Raw genomic sequence first — 21,994 nt, forward strand, 5'->3', positions numbered from 1 at the left:
GACCTAAAGTATGTCTGTTTCACAAGTGAGTACACAGACTAAGCTAAAAAAAAAAGATGATTAAAAATACACCAACTAAGGGCTTAGTAAGATTAAGTAAATAAATGCCAAGTAGAACTAAAATCAGAAGACAAGGGGGGACCGAGAAACTATACATACAAGTGAATCTCTGCTTTTTTCGGAGGAACTGTACCTTTAAGACTGGTTTAACTGATTGCGTCATTGAGCAGCTCTTAAATGACGTCACACTGAGAACGTTCCAGAATCCAGTCATGCGTTTATTTTAATTAGAGCCCAAATCTTTGATCTACTAATGAGAATTATCAGGTGTGAGTGCGTAAAATTCACGGCGTAGCTAAAACAACAGACATTGTAAAGGCTGTGGTTTCTTCCATAAGTCGTTCCAAAACGAAATTAAACTCCAGCAACTTCCTACTTCAGTCGACACGGAACCGGTTCAATCTGGTTTGAATGTAAGATTTAGGAGTCCGAAAAAGAGCCTGATTTAGTTGGTTTTTTTAAATAACTTTTTCACAGCTCTAAAGTATCCCTGAACAAGCTACTTTAATTTTTCAGGACTGTCACGTGTATTTTCTACTGAGGTTGTAATGATATTATTTATTGCGGACTCCTCACTTTCCACCCTTCTCGTGTTCGCCAGTTTAAAATCTAGCGCGAATCGGCGCTTTGCTATCGCGGGCCGCGCGGGGGGAGGAAGAGTTGACGCGCCGCCATGTTGAGAGTGGCAGAGCGCGGAGCTCACGTCCGCATATATTAATAAGACAATCCACTGTATGAAGCTATTGTGCAGCAGTTCACTCAAACTCATGAAAATGAGTAACTGCGCAACAATAATGCGACCATTCACCCTCTAGAAAGGTAAGATACTGACACAATCTTGGTAGTTGAAACGGTGACGAAGAAAAATAACCCCGGCCGCGCTCGGATGTTTTTGACACACCCAGCATGGCCGCTGACTCCAGCTGCCTGGCGCGGAGCTGTCTGGGAGGAGCGCCTGAAGGTCCTCGGAGGAGAGGGGGGCCAATTAAGGAGGTCCTTGCGTTCGCCATATTGGTGTGCAATTTTATTTAATTACCTTCGCGTAGTTTTGACAGCGTCGTTACCGAGTGGTGCTGATGGTGCAAGGAGGCGATCACAGGGTGCGCGAAAGAGCAAGTGGTTTGACAAATAACAACAAGAAGAACAACAACAACAATAGCAGTGGAGGTTTAAATACAAACAGCAAAAAAGAGCGCTGCAATCGCGGATAATAATCTTTTTTTTTGGTCATTTGAGTCGAAAGGTAAGCGCTTTGCTCGAAGCGGGACAGGAGTTCATGTACCATCTCCCTGATTGCCTTGGAAGAGAGAGAGAGAGAGGGAGGGAGGGGAACGGAGAACGCACTGACGTCCCAGCGTTTCTCGTCTTGCTTTTTACAGCGCCGTTTTACATTTCGGTTTTGCACTTTCGATCAGCACAATTAAAAATATATACATATAAGATCAGTGGGTGCGGAGAAACTCGGGGTACGACGTGCAGAGCCGACGAGCGGGGCGAGACGGACGGGGTGACGTAACCGGGGGGCTCTGGCGTGGTTGCCCAGCTCAGGGGAAGCGCTTTGAGCTCAGGAGTCGCCATCTGTACCCGCCAGAGCACAGGCGACTAAAAACGGACACAAACACAAGGGATCAATATTATTACATTACAGCCTGAGTCCAATCTGGGTCCCAGATGACTAAGTCATCGTTACTTTGAAATAAACACCCCGTGTTTATTTTTTTTTTGTGTAGCTGAAAGTAATCTTTTGTCCCGAAGTCAATACTCTTGATCATGGTTTTTGTGGTTGTGTTTTTATTTTTGTATTAGGGGATCTATGAGGAATGTTGGTGTGTTAAATTGTGTTTTCTCTCCCCCCACCTCTTAGCGCCGACTGGCAGCGTTCATGAGTAGCCATGTCTGGTATCGCTCTGAGTAGGCTGGCGCAGGAGCGGAAAACGTGGAGGAAAGATCACCCATTTGTGAGTTTTCACTTTTTGCTTTATCTGATAAAACTCCGCCCTGAAAACACGGAAGACTCTGCTTTCATGCTTTGTTTCCTTTAACTTCTTAAGACTCCTTGTGTCAAAGTGGTTTTTGGTTCTGTCTTCTATCTTCTGGTGTCTGGTTTAATGACTCAATTAAGCAATTCAATTCATCATTTTGATAACGAGACCTATACATGGAATTTCTTAAGGTCTTTCCCAGTTGATGGCTGAAGAGCGCACCAGTAAAAGTACACTGCCCTTTAAACACCTTCACGGTGGGTTGGCATGCTTAACAATGATAAATTAAATCATAATTCATTAGATAGCCTATGGAAGTGAGAGATCAGGTGGAACAAAAACCAGAAACTAGGTTTTCCCGGGAGTGAACTTTTGACATCCCTTTGTTACACGCCTTGCTACTGTTCATGTTGGACTCTTGTCGGGTAATTGTCTGTTTTCCCCTGAAGAGCAGCGTGTGATTTAGTTGGAAAAAAAAAACAACATTTCTGGCTGTAGGCTTGTGAATGTAATAAAAGCCAAAGCTTCCAACGGCAGTTTCCATATTAAAAAAAACAGTGGATGGACTGTGACTGATCCCTACTACATTACAGTAAGCCCGTCCCACCCCCACCCCCCCATAAATGTGGTCTTTTCTTCTGGGCTCTTCCCTGTCCTGTGTTAGTAGTGTCAGCTTTCTGCAGGAGCTTCTCTGCAAGGGCATGTAGGAGATAAAGCTGTACTTTTGTGTCCATTTGTGTTTGTTGTGATTCCCGTTTCCAGTACTGTTTCAAACTACGCCCCTCATCAGCTGCCTTGAGAAGTTTTTTCACAACTTGTATTTTTATGTGGCACTAGAATAGGTTTTAGAAGCAGTCTACAGAGAAATGGCGATAAACTTCATTATGGGCACATAAGGAATATGTAATAATTGGATTATTGCATATACATCTGAAGATACTAAAGCATTAAAGGAAATGGAACTGAGATATCCAATACTTGAGGGTCTCCACCTCCCCACAGGGCTTTGTCGCTGTTCCCACGAAGAATCCCGATGGCACGCTGAATCTGATGAACTGGGAATGTGCTATTCCTGGGAAAAAAGGGGTAAGTGACGCATCCAGTTCGGTTTTCCCAGACTCCCGGGCAAACCCCTCTGTTACGATTTTATGGCGCAGACTGAAAGCTCCCGGTTCCAGACCAGGATGCGCCACATCTCCTCTGTGTTTGAGAGCCCGGTAGACAAGATGGATAATGGGCCAGCAGCCAGATCACTCTGCAACTCACAAGTGGCAGCCCACTGAAGCTCAGCAGGTGTGAGCCTGGTCAGTACCTGGATGGGAGACCTCCTGGGGAAAACTAAGGTTGCTGCTGGAAGAGGTGTTAGTGGGAACAGCAGGGGGCGCTCACCCTGTGGTCTTTGTGGGTCCTAATGCCCCAGTATAGTGACGGGGGACACTACACTGTAAACAGGCGCTGTCCTTCGGATGAGACGTAAAACCGAGGTCCTGACTCTCTGTGGTCATTAAAATTCCCAGAGTGTTTCTTGAAAAGAGTAGGTGTGTAACCCCGGCGTCCTGGCCAAATTTTCCATTGGCCCTTACCAATCATGGCCTCCTAATAATCCCCATCTATGAACTGGCTTCATCACTCTGCTCTCCTCCCCACTGAGAGCTGGTGTGTGGGGAGAGTACTGGTGCACTATGGCTGCCGTCACATCATCCAGGTGGGGCAGCACAGTGGTGGTGGTGGAGGATAGTCCCCATTACCTGTAAAGTGCTTTGAGTGGAGTGTCCAGAAAAGCACTATATAAGTGTAAGCAATTATTATTATTATTATTATTATTATTATTATTATTATTATTATTATTAATTGTCTCCGTGCTTTATAGGGGACAGCCTAATCGTGGGGCATAGCACCAGCACATCCTCTGACCTTAGTACAGACTGATTATGGGAAATTGCTTTCTACATAAGTGAGGGATTCCTTTATCCACTACCCAATCCATGAATGACCTGAGCTCCCAGTAAAGGTGTAGGGGCAAGTGCAATAAGTGATGAAGAAAGATATAAGATGTGAAAAAGGGGTTAACTAAGTTCTTTCTGCACAAAGATTTCTCGTAACACAAGACATTCCATTCTGTGCTTAGGCACCTTTGAGTTCTGGCAGGGATAGGAGTTAATTGAAACGAAATTCCAAGTGCAAGATAAAGACCCCCCCCCCCCCCACTAAGGAAAGATAAACCTGACCATTAAAAGTGTTCAAGGTCTTGGGAATGTTCAAACACAGGTGGCCCCCCATTACCATGGTAACAATTTGCATCAGAAGCAGCTGAAATTTGCCATATAAACTGGAAGTTTTGTACCGATATTTCAAACAGTTCTTTGGTCTTATTGTCCCTTGCATGCAATAAACTCAGTTGTTTAAACTTCTTCTCGGGTTCCACAACTTATTTGTCTGTTACTACAGTGGTCATTATTTACAAAAATTAAGGGGTATGTGCAGTTGTAGGGGATGAGGCGATTGTGGAGAGAGTAAACTTTGTAGGTTCTGGTACTCTATGAGGGTCACCCAACAAGTGTTGGGTGAAATTTACCTGTTTGTGTTTTTGTAGTAAGCAAGTAAAGCTGTCATTTTGCAAGCATGTCAATTTTTACCATGTTACCTAGGAGTGTAAAGAGAACAAGAACTGCACACAAAAAAATGGAACCACCTCAAAGCTGACGAGCCCCCTATCTTCTGAAGCAGGGGTGTCGCGCTCATATTCCTGAAGACCCGTTATCCGCTGGTTCTTCTGTCATCTAAACTCTTGGCCAGATTAAATACAGTGATTTTAACCAGGCGCTGAGGCGTTTTATAGGTAACTGTAACCTTAATGAAGTGAACGTTTTTGACTAGTTAACAATTAAAGACCTTAAAAAAAAATGCTGTACATTGTCTGAGTAAGAGAGATGATTATTTACAGTCATTTTATAGATATTATTGTAACGCAAATCTTGGAAGTTGAACAGTTCTTTGAGTGGATGTTCAACATGTTTTACAAACGCCTTTCTGCAAGGTCGGGCACGTTCCGTTTGTGGAGTTTTGCGATATTGAAAGGGGTTATTAATGGATACAATTTATTGGCAGACGCTGTGGGAAGGTGGCCAGTACAAGTTGAGGATGCTGTTTAAGGATGATTATCCCTCGTCTCCTCCAAAATGTGAGTATTTTCTTGGCATGGGAGATGGGAGAGAGCTGATAAAACTGGCTTATTCCGAGGAAACAGCGAAGGAGCGGTTTATATCAACAGCACGTTCTCCAGCACCGACCGATCATGAGCAGAGTGCTCAGATTTATTAGAACCTCCCATGATTTTATTTGAGCTTTTCACGCATCCTTAGTTATTAATTATGACAGAAATATGGTTTTTCTCATGCTCTTCATTCAAAGGATTTTAAACTAAAAGCACACTTGGTTTTTGGTGTGTATTGAGACGTTACGCTCATTATATTTTTTGGAAGATGGAATTCTGCCCAGCCAGCCAGCTTCTTCAAAGTGAAATAAATAATATTTAACGTTTTCTGCTTATGAATTATTCTCCCTTATTCAGTGAATGTGTGGTTTAAAGAAACATGTGTTTCACTGTTGGCCATTTTTGTCTAAATGACCTTTGCTATAAAGAGAGTGAAGTCTCTCTTGGAAGATTGTGTTTATCCAGCACAAGTTGAGAGATCCTACACAGATCGACAGCTGTGAATTCTCCTGTGGCCTGGCACCATACAGAGTTACCTAACTGGGTTGTGGCTTGTCTGTTTGATAGATATGAACTCTACCGAGTACATGTAATCTTAGAAAATCCCTGCCATGGCCAGACATCTTCCCTGAGCATCCTGCATCTAATATGGTCTGTGGGCGTTGGTGGACCACAAGCTCTTGTGACTTCCACAAAATCTAATGTATAAGTCCTTATGTAATGTATAAGGCGGCATCATGGTTGTATTAAATGTGCTTTATTTTTGCCTGTACAGTTCCTCTGTAATGGTACTTGCAATTTTCAATTTGGCTACAGCCTGATGTTACCCCGACACCTTCATTATTTTATAGAACAGAATTTTTATTAATAAGGCAGCTGGAGAGCACAGAGATATACAACGTCTGAGAAGAATACCCCAAAAGAATACATTGTATGCAATACAAAGAAAAGCAAATAGCAGATTATAGCGGGCTTTACACTGAGACAGACCAGGTTATTGAAATTGCAGCCTGAGTCATAACAAACGGATCATTATAATCTTAATCTTTTGTCATTATAACCAGTTTGAAGAGCAAGTGGCAGTCTGCTAGTTTACAAAGTGCGTACTGTTATATATATATACAGTATATGCATCAAATGATTTTACTGACTGAAAATCGAAACTCTTCTGAAATGCTTATGTTGCCATTCTGTAAAATGCTTTCACCAAAAACATTGTGTAGTGGAGAATATCTATTTTTTTCAACAAAATGTGGTTGTGTAATGTTTTGACAATTCAGGAATGGTGTCAATCACATCTGCTACAATCATTTTCCTTCTGGTTCAGGTTAAAAAGACACGGGTCTGTTCCGGAGCAGTGCAATTTTTACAGATTTCTAAGCGCAGTGTGCTGTAAACGCATATCTCCATGGGAACACAGGCTCTTTGCCAGCTTATGTTTTTACTAATGTCTCGTCCGGAGGTCACCAACCCCAGGCCTGTAGCACCCCAATTCAGGCAGTCTTAGAGGTCATCTGTTTTTAAAGATTAGTAACACCTAAGATGCTAATGATTCAAGTAAGTAGTCTGTTTTTTTTTTTAAGAGAACTCTGGGTTTTGAGGGATAAAGGATAGATTTGAGTGCGAAATGATCTCTAAATTATGGACCATATTGCCCGTTTAGTTGATCACAATGGAATTGTTCTGTATCTTTACAAAATGATTTAGTGGTGACCTCCAGCACACACTGGACGAGGGCTCTCCACAGCCAGGGAGGGTCCCCTGTGTCCAGAATCAACAGAATTTCATGTAACAACCCAAACGGCTGTTGAGCAGTTCTTTTTGTTTGTTTGGTGTCAAACAGGCAAGTTTGAACCCCCCATCTTCCACCCCAACGTCTATCCCTCTGGGACTGTGTGTTTGTCCATCCTGGAAGAGGACAAGGACTGGAGGCCGGCCATCACCATCAAACAGGTCAGAGACACAGGGAGTTCATGCTCTGTAAGCTGCAGGTGCTTACAGAGGTCTGTATTGTCTTATGAATAATAAATAAAAAACCCTGCAGCTCGTGTTCCTTTTTCTAAGGGCACAAGGGAAGGACCAGGGGAGATCCCAGTGCTGTTCAACAGGGACATGTCAGCAGGTTCCATTTTAATGGCACCTTGCTGTCAGCGTAAAATATTCTTAAGCTTTTTTTTTTTAAAAAAAGTGAGAACAAAAGCAGAGAAGTAACACCAAAAAGGGTTACACCAGCTCTCTGTTTTCCTACGTCTGGCGGCGGCGCTGCTGGTGGAGCTTTCTGGGGTCACTGTAGTAGACGCGAGGTCGGTGGGCCGTGTGGTCTCAGGGCTGCGCTGCTGATATGGTTCCTCTGGCAGTCCGTATCGCAGGCACAGCAGGTCCCTATTTTCACACCGGGGTGAGAGCTCGTGAAACTGTGACACTGGGGACTCCCAGTTGGGTGGCCCGTGGGTGAGGCTGGGCTTAGTGGGCAAGGGCTGTTTTTAACTCTTGTCTCAACAGTGCCCCCTACAGCTTCCCAGCTGCCCACAGGCGTGTAGTGATGGAGAAGAGATTAGGGCAGATCCCCATTTTGAATCCGTGTTCGCTCGGGCTACTTTGCAATACCGTAAAGTATATATGAAGCAGTAACGTCAGGCAACAGAGTCCTGGCAAACGTAGTTTAAACGAGCATTCTTCCGTAGATGAGCTGACATCAGCTGAGATCTTTAAAGACACTGCCCTAGCTCCCTAGACAGCCAGGAATATCCAGTTCTCGATGCTTGTCGTTCCCTGCCTTTCAGATTTTGTTAGGAGTCCAAGAGCTGCTCAACGAACCCAACATACAGGACCCAGCACAGGCTGAAGCCTACACAATATACTGGTGAGTATTCAGACGATGCTTGCTGTGGATTGACAATTTAGTTGTGATTCACGTCAACACCAAGGGCTTTCGACTGGGGGGGCTGGAGTCCCGCAGGCTCTCCTTCTAGCCAAGACCTCGTTTACTTAATCTTTCTCATAATTAGCTTTCGTTGTGGCTCAGCAGTCTGTGGCGGTTCGCGTCAGGGTCCGGTTAACTGACTTGAGAGGCCTACGAGAAATCAGGGTGAAATCGGGATTAAGCATGTTGCAGCTTGTTGCTAGAGGGCTTAGATCATAAAGCTATTTCTCCATTCACACATAGCCATGAATCTGTTAATTCCCCATGAATTGTCCGCGAATTCCCAAAGATCCCATGTTTGTCATATGGACGCATGTACCCTGTCAGAGGAGTATCCAGCCCTGGTCCTGGTTAGACACAGTGCTTTATGGTTTTACCTTCATTGAAACATTGATAAGCCCTTTAAACTTAATCTTTAAATAACGTGTGCCTAATCTTTAAATAACATGCTAAAAGAATGACGGGATTGGGGCTAGCGTTGGTGACCCCCTGATTTTAGGGTGACCCATAAGAATCACTCAGCTGGGGCTCCTCAGGACCATGGTAGGAGACCGCTGTGAGGGTAACCAGTAAGAATAACTGGACTGGAGCTCTCCAGGGCCTGGTTTGGAAAGCCCTGCTATAAAACCTGTAGGACTGTGATTGACACTCCTCCTCTGATGGGTTTATCCTGACTTGGGGGGGTTACATGATAGTCCTTCATCTGTAAACAGAACTTCAAACTTTGTTTTAAGCCACTGCTATAAAACAAATGATAGTTGTAATGCAAAATGAATAAATCTGAAGTTGAATGCAGAAGGAATAACGTGCAGTATGCCCTTGCATCCCTTTGGCTGTAGTGTATTTTTCACACCTGTTTGCCATTTTCCTTGTTTTTTTTTTCCAGTCAGAACAGAATGGAGTACGAGAAGAGGGTGAGAGCACAGGCCAAGAAGTTTGCCCCCACATAGGCCTGAACTCTGACCTTTGCACTTTGACCACAGAAGCCAGCACTTGAGGAAGGAGGAGATGGGACTGGGGAGGGTGACCGGCAGGCACTTGTAAATATATATAAATATAGAGTGAGCTCTGCAGATGTTTTTTTTAATTTTAGCGAGTCGGTGTTTGTGTCTTAATGATTGGCCAAAACATGTAATTATATAAAAAAAATAAAATTCTGATTAAAGTCTTGTTTATTAGTACCAAAAGCTACTTTTCTTTTGTTGTTGTTGTTGTTGTTGTTGTTGTAAGCACATGTTAAAGTGATGGCTCAGATTTAGTCCAGCAACAGGAGAAGCCAGAGCCGTTTAAAGTCAGTAGCTGTGTCCACATGCGCAGGCTGCGAAAGAACGGGTAAAGGTTTATTCAATGCTGAAAAGAAAAAGAGACGCACACCAGAACCGAAAGGTAATCCGCCATCCTTCCCTGGTTTTTGGGTGAGTGATTTCTTCTCCACGCCCGTAGCATTTCTGCTTTCTGGTGATTTTGTTTGCTTTGCTGAAGATCCAGTCCTCTCCGGTGTGAAAGCATCCTGACAAGGACAGAAACCTCCCGCAACAGGAGACCAATTCAAATATTAGCGAAGGGCGTTCCAACGTTTTGAGGGAACAACAAAGGAAGAAACACGACGTCCACAGCAGCGTCACCAGCCTTGAAGCCTCAAGTATGCGAGATATGCGCTATGGAGAAAGCACATTTCATGTCAATAATACAAGATTAGATATTCACAAAGCAGAGACGTCGAATGCTTCTCCTTCAATGCTTACAAGGTGGAAATACACTACTACTTGAACAACGTTATAAGCGCGGGTGACCGGTCATCATAACTAGGTTGCTGCTATATGTAGTGCTGGAGACACAGCAGATGGCGCTGTTTCCCAGCCCGGAGCGGTAATGCCAATGCCCTAGTCTAGTAACCAGAGGGCCCTGCGGATGAGACGTGAGACCGAGGTCCTGATTATACGTCCGTTAAAGATCTCACGGCACAACCCCTGGAATCCTGATTAAATTCCACCCCGGGCGTCTTCCTCCCTCATTCCTCGCTCCTCTGAGCGCTGCTGTCTCATAATGGCCGCTGGCCGTCACCCAGGTGCCGACCGCAGTTCAGCGGTGCGTCCTATCGACCATGTGAAGCACTTTAGTATAATAAGGAGCTATAAAAATGCAAGGGATGTATAAGTAAGTCTTGCACAATTATAGACCAGAAGCGGCTCCGCTTCCCCGTGCAATCTGGAGCAGGGAGTTTCTTTCGAGGGTGTACAGGCATCCCCAATCTTTCCTAATAGACTGTCCAGAATAATTTCATAGCCTTCCAACTGATTTTAATCTTCAGGGAAAGGCTGCTGTCCTGCAGAACTGAATCTCTCGCAGTGAACTCCTTCACACCCAGAGACGCCAAGGTAGGGTTCAGGACTTCATTTTTTTTATTTTTAATTCTGTCCATGACCCCCACGGCCACATTACAGCAGCCATATCACCCTGCAACTCACAGCAGGTAACCCACTGAAGCTAAGCAGGTGTGAGCCTGGTCAGTACCTGGATGGGAGACCTCCTGGGAAAAACTAAGGTTGCTGCTGGAAGAGGTGTTAGTGGGGCCAGCAGGGGGCGCTCACCCTGTGGTCCATGTGGGTCCTTATGCCCCAGTATAGTGACGGGGACACTATACTGTAAACAGGCGCCGTCCTTCGGATGAGACGTAAAACCGAGGTCCTGACTCTCTGTGGTCATTAAAAATCCCAGGGCGCTTCTCGAAAAGAGTAGGGGTGTAACCCCGGTGTCCTGGCCAAATTTCCCCCCTGGCCTTTACCCCATTATGGCCTCCTAATAATCCCCCTCTATGAATTGGCTTCATTACTCTGCTCTCCTCCCCACTGATAGCTGGTGTGTGGTGAGCGTTCTGGCGCACTATGGCTGCCGTCGCATCATCCAGGTGGGGCTGCACATTGGTGGTGGTGGAGGGGATCCCCATTACCTGTAAAGCGCTTTGAGTGGAGTGTCCAGAAAAGCGCTATATAAGTGTAAGCAATTATTATTATTATTATTATTACGATGCCGTGCCAGATTACGATTACGAGGGCCAGCATCCCTGAGCAGAGCACCGAGGCCCGATTAAATGCTTTCGAAAAATACTCTGTCCTAAACCAGGTACTGCGCAAAGACCTCATCGTGAAATTCCCATGATTTGGAAGTATTATTGGTTTGCCTTTTTTTTTTAAACAGGGTTACAATGTGGTAAAATGAAGTTTTCATTTTCCAGAGCATTGCGTTATGATAGGAGGGCGTAGTGCACCCCTGGTCAAATACTCCGTAAACACAGATTAGGGAAATCGCCGTGCAGCGCTAAACGCGATTACAGATGGCGCTGTTTCCCAGCCCGGAGCGGTAATGGCAATGCCCTAGTCTAGTAACCAGAGGGCCCTGCGGATGAGACGTGAGACCGAGGTCCTGATTATACGTCCGTTAAAGATCTCACGGCACAACCCCTGGAATCCTGATTAAATTCCACCCCGGGCGTCTTCCTCCCTCATTCCTCGCTCCTCTGAGCGCCGCTGTCTCATAATGGCCGCTGGCCGTCACCCAGGTGCCGACCGCAGTTCAGCGGTGCGTCCTATCGACCATGTGGTCACACACATTTGGCAAATTCGAGAAGTTTAGTACTCGACAAAAGAGCTTACGCACAGCGCACACATCGCTGCTGGCAGTCCGTCAAATACTGTTCTATTATTTCGTATATGTCTGGTACTAGATCCTTTAGTAATTGCCATTAAGATAAACGTGATTATTTTCTGTTCGGTTATTCTAGACTGTTATTCTAGATTCTAGAGCAGCGCCGTTGTGAACAGCTCTCCCGAGGCGACGGCGGAGCGCTCCTATGACGTAATGCCCCTAGGCAACCGCGGCCCCTCGAGGCCCCCGGGGGTGACCGCGTGCGCTCCGGGACAATCCTTCATCTCCCGGCGGCCGTGTGCCTTCAGCAGGTGCAAAGAGAAATCGATTCCCTGCTGTTGTTGTTGTTACGTTGGTTAAGGCGCACAGGGGTGAGTATTCGCTGAGAGAGGTGCCGACCTTACTGGAGTTGTGCAGGTGGCTGATGACATGCACTGTAGTCTGTGTTCAGCACGGTGCAAGTCTGTCGCTGCGATGGACGTAATTCAAGGGGATTCAAGTTCCGAGTCTTTCGTCATTTACATTTTATGCTTTATATTATTCATAGTGTGACATTTAAATCCCACACAGGAAACTTCGGCTTCGAAGTACACAGTTAGCAATATTTTTATAACCGACACAGACAGTAGTGACGCGCGTGGTAACTTTAACCCTTATTTTAAACAGAAGTGAGTCAGTTTACCCTTGATCGCGCTGTCTTTTTTCCCCGTTAACTCATCCAGTAAGCACAGCGCGCATTGCAATGAAATTTATACATCGAGAAAATGCATCTAGTGCCACCGAGGTGATCTAATTGCACTGGGTTACTTACCGTAGTCGCCTCAGATACGACCGACACATCATAATTTGAGAAAGGATACTTGTATTTGCATTGCAAGCCTGCTCATTTGTGAACGTTTTTCGTTACGTTATGTTTTGTGCTTGTGCAAGAACAAGTAGGCCTTTAGTAGTTTTTTTTTTATTTAAAACTGTCCACTGCCTGTATACGAGAAACGAGAATGGGTTGATTTAATAATCAGGTGCTTAACAGATGCTTTAATGCAGATCCGTTGTTGTTAGACTCGGCACCACTAGATGGCAGACTAATGACATGTACACAAATTGTCATGCTACTAACATTAAAGCTTTGTCGCACACTACGGGTGTTGGTAAAGCGTAGATACGTAGGTAGATATGCTTTTCATACAACTCTACAGGTAAATATTGCCTCTTAGTGATGAATCCATTAAAGAAGATTTTACAGAGACACTCAGTACAATAAGGGCTTCGAGCCTGAAGTTCACAGGTGTCGAATCTGCAACTGATGTACTTTTACAAGGCTGAGAGGTTACTCAGTTACCTCTAATAGGTTAATTATAGTGAAGAAAACTAAAGTTATTTAATGCCGTCTACCATGATGAGAAGTATCACAGAGTTTCTGGCCTTCAAATAAGCCTCCTAATAATCCCCATCTATGATTTGGTTTATTATTAATCCACTCCTTCAGGGAACTAAGACACGGGAGAAATGGTTATTTTGATCCACTAATGATAAGATCCATTCAGTGCTGTAATCACGCATTTAAGGAGATTCCCAGAAGCCTCCTCATGTCCATTAACTGCAGCAGCAACAAAGTGGGTCTTCGTCGTTTCTCTGTGTTCTCAGGTCTCTTTTTCTAAACACATGCTCTGAAATTCACCCTGCTTCGCCAATAGAAGATAACCGACTCCACCAAAGGCTTGTCCCAAACTACTGGCCACCGGCATAAGACGTTTCAGCTTTGCGAAGACCCGTTCTCCAGGTTGGAGAAGAACACCGAGCCCAGTAATGGTTGGGAGGTCAGACCCATGCCTTGCAACCCAGGAAAGGTTGCTGGTTGTCCAACAAGATGAAGCCCTGTGTCAACGTGGTTGTCCATCAGAAACAGGCAGTGATCCTATAGCAGATACCGGTGCATCCGAAGCACCAGTCACAGACCGAGCTGCTAAGATGCATCAAGAGCAAGCTGAGGCTAACTGCGAGAGGGCCGTTGAGACCATGGATGGAACGCTGGTAGACAACCATGTGAGTCTTTAATCAAGGGCTGTCCATTCCTTGTTCTGAAGGACCAGTGTGTCGGGTTGTCCAGGCATCTTCAGGTGTTCGGAGAAGCTGTTAATCGGGTTCAGTTCAGCCAGTTATGAACTGACCCAAGACATTAAGAGCCCAACTGGACCGAAAGCCTATGGACACACTGGTCTTCCAAAACTAGAATTTGAGACCTCTGACCTTAACGCCACAGACTGCTTTAAAGCACAAATATACATTTGATGATAACTCAGTAATTTTTGTAAGCTGGTCCATTCATATTGCATGCCGTGAATCATACCTTTGTGCTTTGAACACCACGCCTCACCTCCATCTCTTGACAGGTGAAACCACTAGTGCATGACCAATGAAATAGATAGATAATACTTTATTAATCCCGTAGGGAAATTGATGAAACTGAGTACATTCATGGCTCTTCAGCATGCCACATAGCTGTAGAAACCTAACTGGAGGTCATCTGGAGGTGGTAAAAAAAGAATTTAGGAACTGGAACAAAAAGTATAAAATGCGTCACCTGACATATAAGAACTGCAAAAAACTCTGAATTCTTCCTCAGGGAAGAGATCTGCTCTGTGTCCATGTTCCCTCATTCCTCGTACCCGAGTTCAGAGTGAGAGAGGGTACCTTTCCTCAGCCCCATGGATCCTACTACAGCCTTGGACACTGCCTTCGTACCAACATCTTCCCAGGTATGAGCTGGAAGAAATGTCATTCTGACACTACATATCTGCCCCAGCTGTCCTCAGATCTGAAATACAGATGCCTTGGATCCTGTAGGTTTTACATACCTGTCTAATGCATCACCAGTTCAAGTAATATGATAAATTCAGTGGTAAAGACAAAAGAGTGGGACAAAATATCAAAAGAGTACTGCAGCTTCTCAGGGTGGGAACCTTTTTACTGGTGTGATGCTGTTCTGATTTCCCATTGACTGGAACTTGAACGGAAAAATGATCAAACCAGATCAATTCTTGTCAGAAAAATGCCTCTGCGCCACAGGGTTTACTTTTTACCACTTGACATCCGTAATCACTGGTTTTGATGTTGGTCTCTGACATGATTTCACTATCGTACCTGCAAAGTGCTGAAGGATGTGGGTTGTAAATGAAAAATGCACCCTCTGGGTGTCTGTATGCCACTACACCACAGGGGGAATTTCAGCTCCAGCAATAGTTTTAACCCTATTACAGGATGCTGCACAGGTCCTTTAAATGTGTTTGGGCAGAAATGCAGAATAATCAGAAGTCAAACAGGATACAGGAATAAAAAAAATACATCTGTTTAGCGAAGAGGATAATTATTTTAATAAGGCTTCTGAACAGTTTTCCATCAGGAATCAAGATGGTCCCACACACGTTTCAGTTATTCTCACTGCTGCATTCTGTAGAATCATTCAGAAGAAGAAGATCCATTCAGTGACTAAGATATGCATACTTACTTGCCGATATAGGTTATTTTATTTCAAGGGTGATGATTCCAAAACAGTACAAATGCATGTGAGGGACAAATTGCCGAGTACCTACCAGAGCAAAAGCAAAACAACTGTCTTTCTAAACCAAAGTGGATTGTAAAGATACAGACAACAGGATAGCAGGAGAGCCCTGTACATATTATGAGGATCTTAGTCTGCATCCTCAAAACCACAGATCTTCATCAAGAAACAGATGCTCAAAAGGGTGGAAGTATATCATTCCTCATTCCAGTGTTTGCGGTACAGGGCACATCTTTCTGTGAACCTGCACTGACATAAAGGAATGTGATTTTTATTATTATTATTATTATTATTATTATTATTATTATTAGAACCACAAGTTTCACTTTTTTGTTTCAGAAGAAGAAGAATGTGCGGCACAAAAAATGATTAGGCTTTATGGATTTCTTCTGTGCAGTAGTTGCTGTATTTGGCGGTGAGATGACAGATGTCAGTATAAGACACTGGAACTGCTAGAGATCTACACTAATGCATTCATGTCTGCCCCACCTCCTACTGCACAGGACTCCCACAGACTTGCTGTTCCCTGGCCAGCGACTCCTACTCCACTGAGATCCCCCCCCGAGACCCCCTGCACTGGTATGGCCGCAAGACTGACGCTCTCGGTACGCCCCCTCCCCCTTATGTTTTGTGGCTAGAGAGTGTTGGTTACACTCTCTCTTTCTCTCGCTTTTCTTCTCATGAGAAGCTCAGAAAAGGTTACAGACAAGAAGAGGCCATTCAGCCCATCGAGTCCAGGCCGTAGTTAATCGATACAGGGGTCTCATCCAGAGAGCCAGGGTATCAGCTTCACCAAGGTGGCTGGGTAACAGGTTCCCTACTCCCACCACCCTTTGTAAAAGTCTTTACCCTTTGGTAAAGACGTGCCTTAGAGGATTTGGAATATTTCTATCAGGCGTAGTCGTAGTCTCACAACCCTCACGCCCCTTTCTGTGTCTCTCTGTTTCAGGGAAGTGGATAGAAAGAAATTTTATGAACCTCTGTACAGAGGTTCTCAGTTCAGACCCCTGTGTATTCTGGTTTGTGCTCTTGCTATTTTCAGAACCACAGGTTTCCATTTTCTATTTCAGGCCTTCATTTAAAGTGTGCTTTCCGCTCTTGAAAGGCTGAATGAGGTCTGTAATCTGTATGAACCCTTCGTGAATTAGCCAGGTTCAGGACTGATCTCACACAAGCACAACCGGACTTGAGCCGAAATAAAAACTGTGACTGACTGTGAGTGCTCAAGGTGGTGTAAATCATGCACCGTTAACTAGCGGGTTTTTCAGACCAAGGACTGAGTGCAGATCAAGCCTAAACCAGCAGGCAAATCTATTAGAGGCAGCAATTAGCACTGGTGATTAAGGGCTCAGTTGCAATACAAACCAGCAGGCACAGGTGTCCTCCAGGACTAGGGTTGAGAATTACTGATATAAAAACATGCTGTACCACATCACTATCTTCACATCAGCACACAAAGCGCAGATAGGGGTTATGCCTGCCTGTGTTGTGCAAGCATGCAATGCTTTAAATAGAAATGTTTATGCCTGGCATGAGTATTACATGCCTGAGGTTAATACATGTACTATGGAGGTGTTTCATGGTTTTCTGCATAACAGGGGGGGTGTTATTAAACACTTCAGCATTATACCAGTTATTGTGTGAATCCTGCGTCTCAGAATACTGATGTGTCTGTGTGATTGTGTGTGATTATATTTAGTGTCTGATTGCTGTGTATGTCAGGGGACATGTGCACGTCGATGTGGTCAGGACTACATGATTTGGTCACAAAATTAACGAAAATGCCCCCTTGCAAGATATTGTCTATAATGACAGCAAGAGGACATTCCCTTTCAGAAAACAAACTTTTTACAAAAAAATCATTAGAAAATGGTGCCTAAATATCTTGTTTGGTTTCCCACTGTGGTGAGTTCAGTTTATGCAGATTTGGGCTGAACCCAGTAATGAAAAATCATGGTGTTTGCACAGAAAGTATTTTTGTTCTTTTGAATTTATTACAAGACATTTTTAACAAGTAATGCCTCATTGTTAATGTACACATGGCAGAGTTTGCTTGCAGTGATATTCTAAGAAACTGTGATGAAAGTTTAAATATAAGGGCCTCTTTGCTCACAGATAATAGAAGTTTTACTGACTTATGCAGTACACCTTAGCACTGTTTTTGGTTTTATTCTTGTGACAAAAACTACAGGAAAAATCCACAATTAACAGATGTAACAATAGTTCTTTTAGTGTTTCCAGGCTCATATCTCATACAGCATACAGCAGTCATCCCATGTGTCCCATCCCATTGGGAGCTTTGTTGATGTCTTTCCATTGTTTTTGTGAAGATATGACCAAGCCTACCATCCATCCATTTTCTAACCACTTTATCCAGTATAGTGTCATGGGAGAGCCAGAGCCTATCCCAGCAAGCAGTGATGGATGGGACACTAGTCCATCTCAGGGAACACACAGACACAGACACACACTCATTTCCCACAAGCCAGTGAACCCACCAGTATATCTTTGTGCTGTGGGAGGAAACCAGAGCACCCAAAGGAAACCCACATAAACATGGGAAGAACATACAAACTCCCCACAGACAGCACCCAGATTGGGATTTGAACCCAGGGCCCTAGCACTGTGAGGCTATGATGCTGACCACTGTGCCACTGTGCTTACCAGTACTTTAGAAAGCTCTGTATGCCAAGGTTTACACTTAAAATACTGTAGCTTAAAGTTTCTCAAAGTTTTTTTTATAACAGTAGATGATTGCAAACAAACAAACTTACCAGTACATTATCCTTTCGATGTAAATGAGTTGAAAATTCATGTATCCAGTGCACTAGTGTAGGGGAAATGTATCTACCTTTAACTCTTGATGTATTTGATTCTGTCCCTATGTTGGGAATGGATTGGTCTGAGCTTGGACTCATATGCAAGAATATTCAGCACAAAAAAGTATTTTCTCTGGCTCTTGTCTTGTTGTGGACATACAACTAAAACACACAAAGACCCAGGTAGGGCTCAGGTACCTATTTTCATGAATAAAGGGGGATATGGGGTTTTAACAAAATGTGTAACCTCATCTTAAGCCTAGTTTCCCCAACATTTAAAGGAATTCCAACTTAGAAGAGGGGTTATCTTAGTTTGGACGACTTTCCCCTGTTTCCTGGAAACAAAAGATTTACAGATCTGGAGTACAAAACATGACGTGGACTGAAAAATGTTTGAAAATGCCTCTTGTGGTCTGTGCCTCGTTGAGATTCCTTACCAGGAATAATTGGCTTTCTAAGAAGGGATCTTGGGTGAGCCAGGGTCTTGTCTTCATCATCTCCTTCTCACCAAAACCCTGTCAAAATTTAGCAGCCTCTCACCCTGATTGGAGCCTCCCCACCTCCAGTTTGTCCAGGGCCCATCCTGTTTCCCCGGTATCAAAGTTTCTTTTTTTCTTGGAAGAGTCCAGAAGCGGAGAGTGTTTCGACGAATTTTCCACAGACACATGATTTGCGTCTGCGTGCAAATCATATCCGATCTTGCACGCAGACGCACACGGTTGCATTATCTCTGCCGCCTAGTGTGTAACTTTTTTTCAATTGACAAATTCTTGGAGGTTACAAAAAAAAAAAAAACTCTTATCGCTGAACTACAGGCTGATAAAGACCTGTGGGGGAAATATAAAAACAACAAGGAGATAATCTTTATCTTACCTCAGAACTCAAAATGGGATTTTAGGTTTAACACTTCTGAGTCATTTTTCTTCACAGAACTGTACAAATATATTTTCATTTACATGTACAGACAGAGAGCTTCCGTTCGCCGCGATTCTTAGAGATTATTGTTCTTGAGAACCTTCCTGCAGCTGGAACCGAGGTGGTGATGACGTTTTTTTTTTTTGCGCAAATCGATGAGCTTGGCAGATTAATTCTGACATCATGAGATGATTCTCACTAAAAGGACACTGATGCAGAAGAAGCAGTGGTGGTCTATAATTCCAAGAATCTCGGTCTCTTAAAAAAAAAAGAGAGAGAGATCCAGAGTTGGTCTTTTGAAAGAAAAATGAAGAGGTGTGATATGCAATATATTCACCGTTCAGACAAAACACCTTCCAGCCAGGAGACTTTCCTACCAATTCATTAAGAGACCTTACGGTCACGAACAGTTCTTTCCGGGCCCTATGCAGACGACATGATCCGGTAGGTGGGGATACACGAGGATAAAGTTCATGAGGGAGTAGGATCTGAAGACAGGGGGGTGTGTCCATGCAGTGGAGGTGTCCAGGGGGAGTGAATCCAGGGGAACTATCCATATAGGAAATCCAAACGGGTAAACAGAAACAAGGGCTGAAGTCCATAGCCAGGCGATCCATCCGGTGGGGGGGGGAACAGGAACCGGGTCGGAACCGGCGAGGGGAACCAGGAACTAGGAACAGAAAGTTAAAAGCATAACGGAGCCAGACGCTACAGGACTCCCATCGCTCTCACGATACTGAAATCAATGAGGAACCAGGAGTGAGGTCCGCGTCTGGCTTTTAAGGGGGAGCGGGAATAGGGAACAGGTGCAGACAATGGGAGGGAATGAGGCAGGGCCGGAGCGCCCTTAAGAGGAGGGGTTAGCGATCGTGACACTTACCTTACACCGCACTGTCAATTGCCTAACATAGTGACAATTAACTCTGGTTCGCTTTGAGTTCTTAATTAGGTAGTTGAGCCAATTAGTTTCTTAATTGGATCAGTTAAGCCTCTTGGCCAAATCTGAAGATGGTAAGGATTTGAAGAGGCTGCTGGTCCGTAGCTGTCTTGCCTGTAGCTGAACTGAATCACCAAACGCAAGCGTTAATCCCGCAGCCGGCAGAGGAATCCTACTGCGTTGGGCCCCTGAGCAAGGCCCTTAACCCCAACTGCTCCAGGGGCGCTGTATAAATGGCTGACCCTGCCCTCTGACCCCCAGCTTCTCTCTCCCCGTCTGTGTGTCTCACAAGACACACAAGACACACAAGACACAAGGCAAGTCTCGCAAGCTGGGGTATGTGGAAAGACAAATTCCTAATGCAAGAAATTCTATAGGGCTAATAAAAGTGATCTTAATGTTGCAGCCCGTTCTCAAGTAGAGAGCGACCTTCTTCACATTCTCATTGTACAGAATCCCAGCTGGATCAATTGACCTTTCCCTTTCCCAGACCAAACTATTTTCAAAGTGGGCATGGGGGAATTGAAAGCAAAGGATTATGTGAGGGTCCAGATTAACAGCTCCAGGGGCCATATACATGTAGCACTAGCTGGACAGTAGCTCTGGTGATAATGTTTGCACTGTCCTAGGCCCATCCTTGAAATTCTCTTACAGGACCTTAACTAGCTGCTGAAAGGTGCCATAAAACAGCAGCTCTTATCCTTTGTTGTCAAATTCAGGGCTTAAAAACAATAATTTTATTAATGGATTAGGTGGCATGGCACAGGTGTTAGATTTCCTGCCTCACAGTGCTGGAGCCCTGGGTTCAATTTCTGGGGTGCTGTCTGTGTGGAGTTTGCATGTTCTCCCCATAGGTTTCCTCGCTGAGCTCCGGTTTCCACCCACAGTCCAAAATAAAACATACTGGTTGGATAATCGGTTTCTATGAAGATTGGTCCTGGTGTGAGTGTGTGTGTGTCTGTCTGCCCTGTGATGGACTGGTGTCCCCTCCAGCGTGTACCCTGCCTTGTGCCTGTTGCTTGCTGGCATAGGCTCCAACTCCCCCTTGACCCTGAATTGAAAGAAGTGGCAAGTAAATGGGATCATGATTAGGATTTGACTTGACTACAACCTAATTCTCATTTTGCCTAAGCTCTGTTATTTCCTCATTCAGAGTCCTAACCTTGTTCTCAGAGTGCCCTTGCTCACTCTGATTGGGATTCCAACCCGACACTACATTTTAATCAGACTCTTTATCTAATTGTTTCTAAATGATCTGCATCCAGCCGCGAGGTTCAGATATAGGCAGAACACCGATCACAACCCCAGAGGTTCGGCGGGTCAGAGTGTTTAATGCGCAGGACGTAATTGAAGGCCTTACGACTCAATCACATTTTAGGGCCTTTGAAAAACACAAATTAAAACCGTAGGAATGAATCAAACGGAAGAGTGCCCAAACTTTTTCACCTGCCACAGTCACTTTTTTGTTTTCCAGTCCTTTCAAATCGGCAAATAAATAGTAATGGTCCATTCGAATTTGCAGAAAGATGTTTACGTTTGTACCACACAGAGGTTGCGCCAGCCTGTTTTCACTGAGAGACTGTCAGCTACAATTTGGCCAGGGTTGCCTACACTTCTGCCCACAAATGTACACGCATGCAGCCTGGCCTCACTGCTGACATTCCATGGGAGCTAGCAGTGCTGGCTGTGAAGGTTTGTACCACTTTCCTCCCACCTCGTCGACAGCTGCTGCTGGTTCATCTGACTGGCAGCCTTAAAGCTTAATTTGCATGACTGCTCAGAAAGCGAAGGTCTCGTCGTGACCCAAACCAGCTCGTTATTGGCATTGTTTGCCCAGTTTAACAGCTTCAGCCAGCTCTTTGGGTGCTGATACATTACAGAAAACCCGCAGACTCCTTGACCCTCCAGGATCAGGACTGGGGACCCCTGGTGTAGAGGCT

The 21,994-nt window shown here is 44.6% G+C and overlaps 2 protein-coding genes across 8 annotated transcripts in view; both read left to right on the plus strand.

Moving 5' to 3' along the window:
• The first annotated feature begins 396 nt into the window (after positions 1-396).
• Positions 397-9,366, plus strand: LOC102683539 (SUMO-conjugating enzyme UBC9-like). Of its 3 annotated transcripts, none has more exons than XM_069196641.1 (7): positions 397-473; positions 1,925-2,018; positions 3,045-3,128; positions 5,151-5,223; positions 7,100-7,209; positions 8,040-8,119; positions 9,066-9,366. In XM_069196641.1, exons 2-7 carry the CDS (start codon positions 1,953-1,955, stop codon positions 9,127-9,129), a joined length of 477 nt encoding a protein of 158 aa, XP_069052742.1. In that variant the 5' UTR covers positions 397-473; positions 1,925-1,952; the 3' UTR covers positions 9,130-9,366. The 3 variants fall into 3 exon arrangements, with proteins under 3 accessions (XP_069052742.1, XP_069052743.1, XP_069052741.1); XM_069196642.1 differs by lacking the exon at positions 397-473 and adding an exon at positions 859-879; XM_069196640.1 differs by lacking the exon at positions 397-473 and adding an exon at positions 1,033-1,303.
• A 2,488-nt stretch (positions 9,367-11,854) lies between these two features.
• The window catches only part of LOC102688112 (interleukin-2 receptor subunit beta), a 51,081-nt gene continuing 40,941 nt past the window's right edge, over positions 11,855-21,994 (plus strand). For 2 of the 5 annotated variants that reach the window (XM_069196523.1, XM_069196526.1), the window contains exons 1-4: positions 11,855-12,195; positions 13,469-13,867; positions 14,448-14,580; positions 15,887-15,988. The gene's annotated coding sequence lies outside the window, so the exon portion shown is untranslated. The remainder of the gene's footprint in view (positions 12,196-13,468; positions 13,868-14,447; positions 14,581-15,886; positions 15,989-21,994) is intronic. The other 3 variants (XM_069196524.1, XM_069196528.1, XM_069196525.1) reach the window with 2 other exon arrangements.

The sequence above is a fragment of the Lepisosteus oculatus genome, chromosome 12 (genome assembly GCF_040954835.1).
Source record: "Lepisosteus oculatus isolate fLepOcu1 chromosome 12, fLepOcu1.hap2, whole genome shotgun sequence".
Lineage (NCBI taxonomy): Eukaryota > Metazoa > Chordata > Actinopteri > Semionotiformes > Lepisosteidae > Lepisosteus > Lepisosteus oculatus.

Bases quoted from the DNA above. Each gene is read 5' to 3' on its own strand.
- LOC102683539 (XM_069196641.1), top strand. From the start codon at position 1,953: ATGTCTGGTATCGCTCTGAGTAGGCTGGCGCAGGAGCGGAAAACGTGG. The intron at 5,224-7,099 runs GTGAGTATTTTC...GGTGTCAAACAG, and splicing joins TCCCTCGTCTCCTCCAAAAT to GCAAGTTTGAACCCCCCATC. The intron at 7,210-8,039 runs GTCAGAGACACA...CCTGCCTTTCAG, and splicing joins CGGCCATCACCATCAAACAG to ATTTTGTTAGGAGTCCAAGA.